Source organism: Hoplias malabaricus, chromosome X2 (assembly GCF_029633855.1).
Source record: "Hoplias malabaricus isolate fHopMal1 chromosome X2, fHopMal1.hap1, whole genome shotgun sequence".
NCBI lineage: Eukaryota > Metazoa > Chordata > Actinopteri > Characiformes > Erythrinidae > Hoplias > Hoplias malabaricus.
The window spans coordinates 41870799-41884909 of NC_089819.1; the positions used below are offsets into that span (position 1 = coordinate 41870799).

At 36.0% G+C, this 14111-nt stretch overlaps 1 protein-coding gene across 1 annotated transcript; it reads left to right on the plus strand.

Moving 5' to 3' along the window:
* Positions 1-237: 237 nt before the first annotated feature.
* LOC136677484 (CASP8 and FADD-like apoptosis regulator) lies at positions 238-13725 on the plus strand. The gene is made up of 12 exons (XM_066655043.1): positions 238-315; positions 821-943; positions 1165-1379; positions 1495-2139; positions 5404-5509; positions 6110-6242; positions 7651-7709; positions 8544-8595; positions 8758-8810; positions 9833-9911; positions 11219-11675; positions 11999-13725. The coding sequence occupies exons 4-12, from the start codon at positions 1814-1816 to the stop codon at positions 12123-12125; spliced, it is 1392 nt and encodes a 463-aa protein (XP_066511140.1). The 5' UTR covers positions 238-315; positions 821-943; positions 1165-1379; positions 1495-1813; the 3' UTR covers positions 12126-13725.
* The last annotated feature ends 386 nt before the right edge of the window (positions 13726-14111 follow it).

The window sequence follows — 14111 nt, forward strand, 5'->3', positions numbered from 1 at the left end:
ATTATTATTATCGATCAACAGTGTGGGATAGCACAACTTAAAAAAGTAAGTATCTGGAACAGGGAAAACATACAATACAAAACTCTCTTCTTTATTTACATTGGAGAAAATTTATATTTTAAGTATAGAAATTATTTAGAAACTATGTTATTTTGCCAGCAGTGTTTTATTATGAAAAATATCACTTTTCAAAAAGCATTAAAGACTTTTATTTTATTCTCTATTTTATTTTCTTTTGCGCCGCCTTCTGGAAAGGAGTATGTGTTTATATTCGTTTTGGAGTATCGTAAATAAACGAACTGGGAGCTGAACTCTGTGAGATTTAATGATTTAATACACATTTCTCTCTTTTATTAAGACTTTAGAAATATATATTTATATATTAAATTTTGAGTTTTTCAGTGTTAAATCGAAAGTGTTAAAATTAGAACGAAAGCTCATAACGCTTTTTCAGTACAGTTACACGAAATATGTTTTTTTAAATTGAATAATTAAACTGAAGTTTCCACTTGTAGTGGGAAAATTCATACATTTTTAATAGTACTTAAATTACGTATTACGAGTGTCGAATGCGCTCAGGCGGTTGATCATGTTTACTAAACCACGACGAAAGACAAAAACAAGCATGATTATGCTGTTTATTTTTTTTAATGAAACATTTTATGGTTTTACTGAACATAGGATTTGTAAATAGTTCCTTAGTCAAGACACAAACTGAGTGAAAAATGAAAAAAGAGAAAGTGAAACAGCTGCGGTGGGAAGTCCCCTGAAAAAAACAAACCACCAAAACCATTTTCTGTTTCATTCTTCTTTCTTTTAGACAAGAAAAGCTTTGGGGGTCTACATGAAGACCCCCAGTCCAGCTTCTTTCAGTTTAAATATGCTACTTAGACACAAATGTTTGGGTTGGAGAGAGATGCAGGTTGTAAAGCTCAGTGAAAAGGTGAGTTTTTCAGAACTGTCTGTCCTTTCATAAAGCTGCTTTTCTTTTTTCTTTTTTTTTTTTAATCTCCCGTTCCACATTAAATAATGCCACCGTTACATTCTGGTGTTTTAAGCATGATTTCCCACTTAGCCAAATAGAATTTCAAACTCAGAATCTAGTGTTAAAAAGTAAGTAATATTTGCATTATGATTTTAACATTTTGTTATGTTGCTTTGCAGCTATCCAGAAATCCTGTTTCTAGACTTGAGTTTGTACCAAGAAGAACCAAGACTCAAAAAAACTCCCTCAGTGAAAATGATAAATAAACCGAATAGCTGAATAAAGAGTACATGGAAAATAAAAACCATACACCAGCAAAACATTTGACTGGTATATTGAACTTGGCAACAGCAATGCTGGATGACACATGAATATTAGGCAACAACCACTGATGGTAAGTGAATGTCTTTTTAAAACACTTTGTACTGACTTAAGTGCATCTAATTGGTGGATTCTATTACTAACATTCACAGAAATGTTGTTTTTGTTTTTTTAATGCCCATGTCTAGATATGTAATTGTTGGTCAGTCAGTGGAAATGCCATTGCATTTCTAAAAGGTTCTCTAGTTCATGGGAACCAGCACCTGCATTTTGGTGATGGCAAAGTGTTATGAAAAGCAATAACCAAGACTTAGAAGAGGAGAACCTCTCTCAGAACAAGAGGTAAAAACACAGCAACCAAGACTCAAAAGGAGAAACTCAAGAAAGTAAGAAGAGGAATCACAAAGGAAAAGCAAAGCAAAAGAGAAGAGTCTCTGAAAGGAACCAGGAGTTTGTCTTTGTGTGTGTGTGTGTGTGTGCAGATGTAAACAGTGTGCAGTTGCAGTGATGGCAGAGGTGAGTTTTCTGCAAGTGAACAGCATAATGGATTCTCTGAGTAAAGAAGAGTGTAAAACTCTGCTGTACCTTTGCTCTGATCTGATCTCTGCTGATTGTGTGGAAGACTGTAGAGGAGCTCTCCTCACCCTCATCACACAAGCCCACACTCAAGTACAAACACGAACACACCATAAGGCTCCACCTGGAGATGTTTTCCTGAAGGAAGTCCTGTTCAGACTCAGACGCTTCGACATTCTGAAACAGATTCTAGGAAGCAGCCGGAAGGAAGTGGAGGAAATGCTGAAAAAAAGAGGGCATGTCCTCTCAGATTACAGGTTACTTACTTCAGATTGTGAAAATGTGAAAAAAACAAAACAAAAAACAAAGTTAAAAAACAAAAAGAGGTAAACTAGGCTAAACCCATATAGTGTAAGCTTAGCATAATTTATTTACATTATCAGTCTATTAGACCTGTAGAATATTTAATTTATTTCAGCTGTACCTCACATGCAGTAAGTCAGTCAGAATGTACAAGACCCATTTTCAAAAAAGTTGGGGTGCTGTGCAAAATGTACATAAAAAACAAAATACAATGATTTGCAAATCCTTTAAACCCAGTATTTAATTAAGAATAGTAAGTACATAGTCAAGATTTTATATGATAAATCTGAGAAAGTTTGTTGTTTCTTGAAATATATATGCCCATTCTGAGGTCATTTGATGCCACCAGCACATTCCAAACGTTTAGGACAGGAGCATGCTTGCCACTGCTCCTCTTTTCACTTTCAAAACTACAGCAATTGGACTACTTATATCCCAAACGTTTAAAGATTGTTTTTAAAAGAAGAAGTACTGGGACATGTAGTAGCGGTAATAACATGGAAAGGCATGGCATTTTACGTTCGGGTGACAGTAACATCGACATCTTACGTACCTAAACATTAGGGAAAGAGCAACAATGTGAACTGATTTCAAAAGAAAAGTCATAAGACATGAAGATATCAAGACAGTTTGTCATTTCAAAATAAATGCTCTTAAATGATGACATTTCTATATATTTTACACTAAATTTATTAAAAAGGAATGATTCACCAATTTTGCGTACAAATTAAAGTACACCACCTGAATGTGTCAATCATTTAATATCAAGGAATTCTTGTATGTCATTTTATAATAAAGGCCCTTTGTGTTATCATATTTCTGTAACTTTCATTCCAAATATAGTTAATTATTAAAAGGACAATTTTAAAGAATGATGAACAACAACATATTTTACCATTTTTCTACAAGTTAAATTAATTAAATGTGCAGACATTTGTTCCCTCTAGAGGCTAGTCATTTATTATCACTTAGAAAATCAATAAGACAGCTCAGGTGTCCAGACCGTGCATAAGACCGTGCAAAAATATTTAGAGGAAATCTGGATTATGTATGGTTAGAATTGCATGTGATATGTTATGAACCTAATTCAGAAAATCATAATTATCTTTGTTGAAATGTCAGCTTTCAAGTACCTGACATGCAGAATTGTAAATTGTGCCAATGTGATGTACCACCTACGTTGCCAGTAGGTACTGCCACCTATAAATGACTTTCAGTTCTTGGATGTTTGTGCTGTTACAGACATTTATCGTGGTATTAGCATGGGAACAACTTGTAGTTCAGTGGTCCGTGAACACAAGCTGTGTCAGAAACTGTGCCCTATTCACTATATAGTGCACTATTTTGGAGTTTTGTCATTCTGTAGTAGTGTCCCAATAGTGGGCAATTTTCAGTGTGCTCAAACAATCCCACAATGCACTGCAAAAAGTAGTGTAGAACCCATTTACTCAGATATCATAATCCACTGTGTGGTTTGGTGAAAACCCGCATGAGGTAGTGTTCCAAATCATTTACTAACCTCCTGAATTCAGTTCCCTCTAATAGTGCACTATATAGTGAATAATATAGATAATAGTGAATAGGGAGCCATTTCAAACACAGGGACAGTTACATTCGGCTGTGTGCTAATATGGGATGCTATGTTCATAACAGGGCCGCACGGTGGCGCAGCAGTCAGTGTCGCAGTCACACAGCTCCAGGGTCCTGGAGGTTGTGGGTTTGATTCCCGCTCCGGGTGACTGTCTGTGAGGAGTTGGTGTGTTGTCCACGTGGGTTTCCTCCGGTTTCCTCCCACAGTCCAAAAACACACGTTGGTAGTTGGATTGGCGACTTGAAAGTGTCTTTAGGTGTGAGTTTGTGAGTGAATGTGTGTGCGTCTGTGTTGCCCTGTGAAGGACTGGCGCCCTCTCCAGGGTGTGTTCCCTCCTTGCGCCCAGTGATTACAGGTGGGCGGTTACAGATAATGAATGAATGAATGAATGTTCATAACATGCCACCTGTTTGGCTTTAAGGTCAGTTTATTAGCATGGAAGGCACCTACATTTAGTTAGCACATGGATGCTTTGGCACACTACATTTAGCTAGGTGCTTAAACATCCAAGTGCTAGTTAAATGTAGGCTACTGTCAGATGTTCAACAATGGAATATATGCCAATGTCACAAAAAAAAAAAAGAAGAAGAATTAAAAGCCATTGGCATATGACACTGTCACCCGTACATAAGATGTCGATGCTATTGGCATATGCCACTGTCTGTGTTGCCAATGCCATTTCATGTTATTACTGCCTCCCGGGACAGGGTTGTGTTTCAACACTTCTTCTTATAACAACAATCTGTAAATGTTTGGGAAATAAGTAGTCATCCATGCCATTTGCACTAATGCATGTAATCAAGGATGCTGGTTATTGAACTGTATGCTTATAGCAAGTCGGATGAACCCTTTTTTTCTTTCTTTGAATTTGTTTTTGTTTTAACTTGCATTTCTTGATGCAGTTAGCAACTGTGTTCACAGACAGTGTTTTGAGAAGCATTTTTCCGCCCATGTAGTGATTTCCACTACAGAAATGTGTTTTTAATTGAGCGCCACCTGAGAGCCTGAAGAATTAATTAAGCCATTCATTGTAACTGCTTATCCAATTCAAGGCACAAGGAGGAACACACCTTGGATTGGGCCCAGCTAATATTGTCCCTTGCATTTAGAGATTTCTCCAGATTCTCTGAATCTTTTAATTATGTACTGTGAATGTAGATGTTACTTGAATTATTTCACTATTGGTCCAAACAGTCCCAGAACGGTGAAACCTCACCCATTTTTTGCTTTTAAAAATTGAGCATCTCTGGGATGCTTTTTAAACCAAATCCTGTCAACAACCTGTTACCATTTAATCCAGTTTATTTATTTTTTTGCATTATAAAATTTTAAACAAAATTTTATTTTAAGTGTTGCTAGCATCAAATTTAAAATGGGCATATAGAACAATAGAATTTCACAGTTTTAATATTTGAAATATTTTCTTTGTATTTTATTTGCTTAAATATAGAAATGAAATCATTTGCACAGGGCATTTTGTTTTTATTTAGATTTTGTAGAGCATGCCAACTTTTATAGAAATGGGGTTTGTATTTTCATTTCTAAACCAAAGACTCTTTCATTTTAGTGTTAAAAAATGATAAGATAATCATTGAAAAAGATTAGACTGGTTTCTGTTGGTGTTCAGGGTTCTGATGATGGAGCTGAGTGAAAATTTGGAGGAAGAAGACTTAAAGTCCCTTATCTTCCTCCTGAAGAGCAGTATCCCCAGAGGCCCTCTTCACAGAGCTACAGTAAAATATTTTATATATACCCTTTATAAACAACAACAAGAAAAAAGTGTATAAGTTAAGCATATTTCATCATATAAACATATTCTATAAAAATATGATTAAAACATGTTAGTATTATCATTGTATCACTGGCAAAATTTCTTGCAGATTGTGGGATTGAACCAGTGAGCTTCCAGTCCAAAGCCTTCTCCACTAACCATTAGGCCACAGCAATATAAAAATGTGAAATTTGATTAAGAACTGTGATCATATTTAGAGAATAGTAATCACTGTAACAGAAAAGAAGCTTACAAGGGAAACTTTTGATGGTTACATCTTTCAAAAATGAAATATAGAGATATTCCTTTCACTGCTGTGCTTTGATTTTGCTCCATCTTTTTTGGTTAAATATGAAGGCAATCTGCATATAGGGTTAGGGTTAGGGGCCAGGTGCCAGGGGCCATATAGACACCAATAACAGAAGTGTCCTGAAACAGTCTCTAATTTTGATCACATCCCTTTTTCAGGTTTCACATTTGTGATGTAAAGTATTTTTATGAAACAGATTTCACCTTTATCCTTTCTATTGAAATTACAATACCTTTAAATTTTAAATTTTAGAATTTTCTGGATGTTGTGGTGGAGCTGGAGAAGATGGAAAAAGTTTCATGTGAGAAGCTGGAGCTGATAGAGCAGAGTCTGAAAAACATAAGGAGGCTGGACCTGGTCAGAAGGATACAGTCTTACCAGAGAGGTATAAGAATTATAAACCCACCTTGGGTCACTGTCTATAAAGAGTTTGATGTGTTCTCCCTCTGTCTGTGTGGGTTTCCTCTGGGCGATCCTGTTTACTACCAAAGTCCAAAAAGTAAATGTAATTCGATACTCTACTTAAATGCTTTTTTGTGTATCTATAATTTACTGAAGTATTTCGATTTTCCTCTACATTTGAAAGTCAAATATCTTACTTTTTACTCCACTACATTATGAAGATCTGCCATTCCTTTTGGTTTATGTGTGTCTGAACAAATCTCCATGCCCTGCACAGCTGGCTGTGGGACACACTGCTGTTAGGATTTGAATGAACACAGTCACTGCGCTAAATATTTCTCCGCCTAAAACAGGGGTGCCCAACCTTTTTTCAAAGGGGGCCGAACTGGAACATATCAAAATTTGTACGGGCCAGTCTCTTTTTCCAAATATATTATTCCTAAATTATTTACAACAGTGTATTTAAATTATGAAAAACATATATTTACAAAACACTTTGTATTTACCAACTACTGAATTTCATTTTAGAGCATTAACTGCTGCAGGATATCAAAAGACTGTAAAATCCAACATTTTACTGCAGATACTTCAATCTCTCTTGAAATCGGCAGTTCTCACTGTCAACTTTGAGTTAAAGTGAGTTAAAGTTAACTTTAAAGTGAAGCCATGGGCCAGTTAAAATCTTACAACAGGCTGCTTTTGGCCCGGGGGCCTGGCCTAAAGCCAATAATACCAAAGGCAGATGTTTTTTTTTTATCAACATTTGTTATATTTTGTGAATTTGAGACTGTAATAATCACTTTCAGTTCTTAAATCCGTTATGAATTATCAAATTATTTTGTATAGTTTAGTATAGGGCTATATTTGAGTTATCAGTCACAACTATTCATTGTGGATCTGTAGGTAGATGTTACAAATCACTCACCGAGGGTGAGAGTTAGTTGGAGATTTATTAAACAGAATACGTGAAGTGAGGTCAAAAATAGAAGAAATATTCCAAAACCCAAAAATATCAGTACAGCGACATAAACAAGCCCAAAAGACAAAAACGAGTATCAGGCAAAAAGTCAGAAAAATAAAACTGTAGCCTGTTTAAGAAACAGGTGACTCACAATTGCAGGAATAGCTCAAATTATACTTTGCAACTATGTAGACAAAACAAAGAGCTTAAAGGAACATTATGTAATATTTTACTTAAAAATACACAGCTTCAAAATCATTGTGATGCTTCACTGACCTGTAATAGGGAGAAGAGAGCCTCTGTCATTTACTCAAGTGGAAATCTAAATCGAGGCCTTATTACTGAAGTAATGTTTTACCTTGGGTATCTGTACTTTTACATGTTATTTAACTGATTGCGAAAAATCATGACAGTGTTTTGTTTGAATTAGGTCAACACGGAAATCAGCAAGACATTTCTCAAAGAGCAGTAACACAAAACAACACACAGGTAAAACTCAAACACACACCACACACACATGTACACACAAACAGTTAAGCTCAAAATGATTCCTACACAGGCCAAATTTTGATTTATTGTGAATTTTCAGTTCTAATAAATTAATAAAAACTTTAACTATTTTTGTGGTTTATTTACATTTTTACTAAAAATGTAGTGTTCACAATTATATATAATCTTTCTCAGTAATCAGTGGTAAAGCCTTTATTTGACATTACAGCAATCCAATGGTTTCTGTAACTGCCAACAAGCTTTCTTCATGTTTCCAAAGGAATTTTGGCAACATGAGAAAAGAGGACTACGTTAAGATTTTTGAGGAGAAGGTCAAGCAGTCTGCAGAAAAACTGGCCTTTGGCAGCATTGGACCTTCCAAATAGAAAATGATCTGAAATCACTTGAAAAGTGGTCAATAAGTGGCCTCAAAGTCATTGAGATCATTATAAAACAGAGTGGGCCAAAATCCCAGTGGAGACATGCAGAAATTTTGTTAGCAGTCAAAGGAACCATCTGATAGCTGTAATGGCAGATTAAGGCTATGCCATTGATTACTGAGGAGGGGTATGAAAAACTTTGAACATTGCATTTTTAGTCAAAATTTTAAAAAACAAAATAACAGGTACGAATTATTATTAATATATCAAGCACAATTGTTTCCCAGCTGTCATTTCCAGTCAGAAGAAACCTATTTCTCAATTACAAATTCACTGTAAAGCTAAATCTGGCATACACATATAGGTGATGGTGATGATGATGATGATGTTTATGACAATGAAGCTGATGATAAACAAAAAAAAAAAAATAAACAAACAAAGTTTGTTTTTGCAGTTTGGTTTTAGGGTCACTCATCAGTCACCAGTGAGAACACAACAAATTGAAGGTATTTTTTTCTCATATTAAATGTAGATTACATAGACTACATAGATAAATGTAGAACATCTGAAAAATAATCAAAATATTATTTAACAATATAACATTTACTTCATGGTATTTTCTGAAGTTTTAAATTCTGACTATTTCTGCTTTTTGATTTTTTAAACAGAATTTGAGAATCTGAAACTTTCTGTTGAGGAAACTGGAGCTCAGCAACTTCAGGTTTATATATACCCTACCCTAGAAATTCCCTCTTATATTTAGTCCTGCCTATTAACCCTATATTTACTCCAAATCCTTTTTTAGAAATTTAAACCCTGTCCTTTAACTCCTCCTCCTTCACTCTCCTCAGTCTCTTGCAATGTTTAATTGTTTTCTTACTACCAGGAGTGTCATTTGAGTCAATTCTTTGTTAACAATATAAACTCAAATTACCTGCAATCTTGTCCTGGCATTGCTCTGTGTAACCAGTGTGTTCACTAGCAAATCAAATGAAATGAAATCAAAGTTTATTTGTCACATACATAGTAGTAATTATTTGAAACTCTTAAAATGTTAAGAATTTTCCTAGTAAACGATTATATGTTTACAAAATACACACACTCACACACACACACAGTATATATATATATATATATATTTTTTTTTTTTTTCCCCGTTATCTGTAACCGCATATCCACTTCAGGGTCGCAGTGGTTCTTCTACAGTACCGATCAAAAGTTTGGACATTCTCATTCAATGTTTTTTTCTTTGTATTTTATAATTTTCTACATTATAAATTAATATGGAAGACATTAAAACTATGTAGGAACACGTATGTAATAAACAAAAAGTGTCAAACAAACCAGAATGTTTTATACTTTAGATTTAGATTCCACCTTTTGCTTTGATGACAGCTTTGCGCACCCTCTGCATTCTCTCAATTGGCTTCATGAGGTCGTCACCTGGAATGCTTTTCAGTGAACAGCTGTGGCCTCATCAAGAGTTAATCTGTAGAACCACTCACTTTAATGTGTTTGAGACCATAACTTGGGTTGAGCAGAGGTAGAGCTGGTACACAGTTCTATACAGTGAATAGCCCTATTCCACCAATGACTAATGAGAAGATGTGTCCAAACCTTTGATGGATACTGTATATATATATATATTTAAAGCGTGTCCTGTGACATTTAAATAACATGGGTGTTTAGATATCAGGATATGTTTTTAGATATTAACTAATGCTAAATTTATTTGTTTTCTAGGTTTCTGTGGATCAGTATCATATTAACAAAGAGTTGCAAGGAGTTTGTTTGATTATCGACTGTATTGGCTCTGATGGAAGTGAGTGAGAGTCCTTTTTCTGGGGTTCAGTTTTATCAGAAATGTTTTTGAAAGTGTGAAAGTACAGTTTTTCTGGAGAGTTTACAGCATATAGCATTTATATTTAGTAAATGCTCTTATCCAGTGCGACTCACAAAGGTGCTGAGTATTCAGACATATTGTTTATCCTAGCATGTAAAAATATATTAGAGTCCAAACTCTTTGAGCTCAGACACTGCCGGAACAAGGGCCAGTGCATATACTTAGAAGGAACAAAACATATTAATTGCAATACACACAATCTAGTCAGTGCTCATACCTAGAACAAAAGGACGTAAGCGCAGTATAAGTGCAATGCAGTCTGTTACGGTGTGGACTTAGATTAGTGCTCACTTAAGTGTGTCACAAAGAGATGGGTCTTCAGTCTGAGTTTGAAGACTGCAAAAGAGCCCACTGTTCGAACAGCCAGTGGAAGTTTGTTTCACTGTCTTCCATGTGTTTTGACGGATGGCTTGTCAAGTCAAGCTGTATTTTGACTCTTGACCATTGCCATAAGGTAGGGAAGGAATGGTCCATTCATGGCTTTGTAGGCAAGCATGAAAGTTTTACACCAGATGTGGGCAACTACAGGAAGCCAGTGAAGAGAGCGCAGCAGTGGAGTGACGTTGTTAAACTTCAGAAAAGTGAAGACAAGCCATGCAGCAGCAATCTTCATGAGCTGAAGGGGCCTGATGGTTCACAGAGGAAGACCATCCAGGAGTGAGTTACAGTACTCAAGCCTTGAAATTACTAGAGACTGGACAAACACCTGGGCAGCCTCTTTAGGAAGAAAAGGTAGAATCTGCCAGATGTTGTACAGTACAAATCAGCTTGACTGAGTCAAGTTTACAATATGGTGTGTGAACAATAACTAGCCATCAAGAATCACACCTAGGCTTCTTGCATCTCCATATGGAACAATTGAAGAGTTCTCAAAAGAGATAGCAAGGCTGTTCGAAAGATGAACAGTAGCTCAGTTTGGTTAGGATTAAACTTCAATTGGTGAGCTGTCATCTAAGAAACAATGTCAGTCAGACATGCCGAGATGTGACTGGAAACCAGTGTCAGATGGTGGGAAGGAAAGCATTAGTTGAGTGTCATCAGCATAACAGTGGTAAAAGAAACCATGAGAGGTAATTATATCACAGAGAGAACTAGTATACAGTGAAAGAATAGTTAAAACGATTTCATTTTGTTTCATAGCATATGATATTTTATGTTTTAGAATAAAATTCAGTAAATAAAACCTGATAGTACATTAAATGTGTTCTGTGATGGTTATTTTACAGATTTGTTAAAGGGGACATTTCAGAATCTGGGTTTCCAGGTGGAGTTGTACAGTCTGCAGTCTGTGAGGGAGGTGGAGTCTGTGGTGAAGTCAGTTGTCCAGACGAGGGCACTACAGCAAGGGTCTGTGTTCTGCTGTTGCTTTATGAGTCGAGGTATGGACACTGATCTGGTGCTCAGTGACCTGCGGAGATCATTTGGCTCCTTACTGGTTGGAAAGCCCAAGCTCTTCTTCACACAAATTTATACTGATGCACCACCTACTCAAGGGTACAATGACCCTTTCCTGGAGACAGATGGCAAGCCATTTCACCCAGATTACGCTCACGCTTCTTTACCAGCCACTGCAGATGTGCTTTGGAACCTGTGCACAACAGGGGCATGGCTTCTGCAGAGGGAGGGGCATTGTTCAGTGTACTTGCGAGCACTAAGGGCCGCCCTCCTCCGAGCACACCAGAGGTACATTTACCGCTCTCTAAAATTACTCAGCCTTATAAACATCTTGATGCTAATCAAATTATAGTCTAATACATTTGTAATTAAATATAAGTTCCACAGGAAAACTATGTATCATTGCTATGATACATAAACTATGTATCAAAAACATGTATCTTCAAAATAGTAGCATTATAGGAAAATGAAAAATGTGCTGTCTGTAGAGGATGTATCACTTTTTTCACACAGAAAATAAAAAACATGTTATTTGATCCCAAGCTTTTGCACAGAACCATTTCCAAATTAATGAAGGAATGAACTTCCTGTTTGTGTTTTTTTTCTATTAGGAAACTCCATGTTCTGGATGCTCTCACTGAAGTGGACAGAGATGTTAAACAACACAATCAAAGAAATCCAAATGAAAGTTATCACATCACTCTCTCTCACACACTACGCAAGAGTCTGTATCTATAACACACACACACAAACACTATTATATCCAACCTGAGAATTTAACAGACAATAAGCTAATGCCATTATTTTTCATTATTTAATTGTTTATTTACAGTATTTAATCTTCGTTTTGAATTGTATTTATTTTTCTGCTGAAGAAAAATAAGTGAAAAAAGTGACCTGCACTTATTTGAAACAAATAAATTAAAGCTATTGATAATATTTAATTCTGAAAAAGATGCATGGAACATCAAAAAAGTTAGACAACATAGTATTGTCATAGTATAACATTAGATAAAAGTGAGGTGATGATTTTTGGAAATGAAAGCATCTTCCAGGAAAGATGTAATCCTTCATTAACAACAATGGACTGAAGATCAACATTTAATTATTCTGATTCTCCAAATTGTAATCCAGTAAGTTAGGTGCAAGGAATAGATACTGACACACACACACACACACACACACACACAAATATTGTAAATATGCTAAAATCCAGTTTAACTAGGAATAAGCTACTAAAACTAAAACTGCCATTATTAACACTATTTATCTATTTTAGACTATTTAATTATTTATTTAATTATTTAACTGTTCACACTTTAATGTGTTGTTTTAACACGTTTCACTGTAGGTAACTTTCGGATGAAAAGTCTGTAAAATTCAGTGCTATCAACTAACACAGTAATCAACAGTTGGTGTAATCAGAGGTCTAGAGAGGCTTAGAGACTGCAGGTTCTAGACTGCTGGAATATGAGGAAATAGGTTCTAGTCTGGTATTCAGATATCTACCCAAGAGGGGTGTAATTAGAGAGTATATATTCTGTATAGCTCCAGGGTGCTGGGGTTGTGGGTTCTGTGACTGTGAAGAGTTTGATGTGTTCTCCCAGTGTCTGTGTGGGTTTCTCCGGGTGCTCCGGTTTCCTCCCACTGTCCAAAAACACACATTGGTAGGTGGTTTGGCTACTCGAAAGTGTTCACTCACACCTACGGACACTTTTGAATCACCAATCCACCCACCAATGTGTTTTTGCACCATGGGAGGAAACCGGAGCACCCGGAGGAAACCCATGCAGACACAGGGAAAACACACCATACACCTCACAGATAGTGATGTGCAGGAGGGTTTGAACAACCTCACAGTCAGTCGCCCGGAGTGGGACTCAAACCCACAACCTCCAGGTCCCTGGAGCTGTGTGACTGCGACACTACCTGCTACGCCACCTTCACTTTTGGAGCTACAGGACATTTGAGAGGTACCACAGTAATGTGAAGAGCATTTGTTTTTTCTTATTAGGCAGCTACTTATGTGATACTTAATAATAAGCACACAAAGACAACCAGCTTACAATCATAAAAAGCTTTTTGATTATGATATGAATGAAAATTGTAATTGTCATAAAAATGAAACTCAGTACATTATATCCATTCTTAGATTGGCAGCTGCACAAGTTTTAAAATGTATATTTCCTTTTTGATTATAATCCCAGATATTTACTGAAATATATAAACGTTCCAATTTAATTGCATTTTACAGTTATTAATGTAAATGCTGGTTATGTTAAATGAGTTTAAACTTGTTTATAAACACTATGTATTGTTTTAACAGTGAAATTTATCTTGGTACATTTATGTTTGATGTTTTTTTTTTTTTTAAATGTATAATAAATGTTGTATAAATATATGATGATTCATTTGTTCATATATTAGTTATATCGTATATTAGCTTATCCAGTTCAGGGTCGCAGTGAGTCCAGAACCTACCAGGAATCACTGGGTGCAAGGCGGGAACACACCTCGGCGGGGACACCAGTCCATCACAGGCGACACACATTCACACACTCACTCACATTTACTAACACCTATGGACATTTTTGAGGAGCCAGTTCACCTACCAACATGTGTGGACCGTGGGAGGAAACATTAGTGCCTGGAAGAAACCCATGCGGTCACAGGGAGAATCGTAAAGATTAAATAATAAAAAAAAAAAAGACAAAAATATTGTGT

Excerpts from the sequence above, each read along its gene's own strand:
- LOC136677484 (XM_066655043.1), top strand. The coding sequence starts at position 1,814 with ATGGCAGAGGTGAGTTTTCTGCAAGTGAACAGCATAATGGATTCTCTG. Across the intron at positions 5,510-6,109 it reads GCCCTCTTCACAGAGCTACA|AATTTTCTGGATGTTGTGGT; the intron begins GTAAAATATTTT and ends TTTAAATTTTAG. Across the intron at positions 11,676-11,998 it reads CTCCTCCGAGCACACCAGAG|GAAACTCCATGTTCTGGATG; the intron begins GTACATTTACCG and ends TTTTTCTATTAG.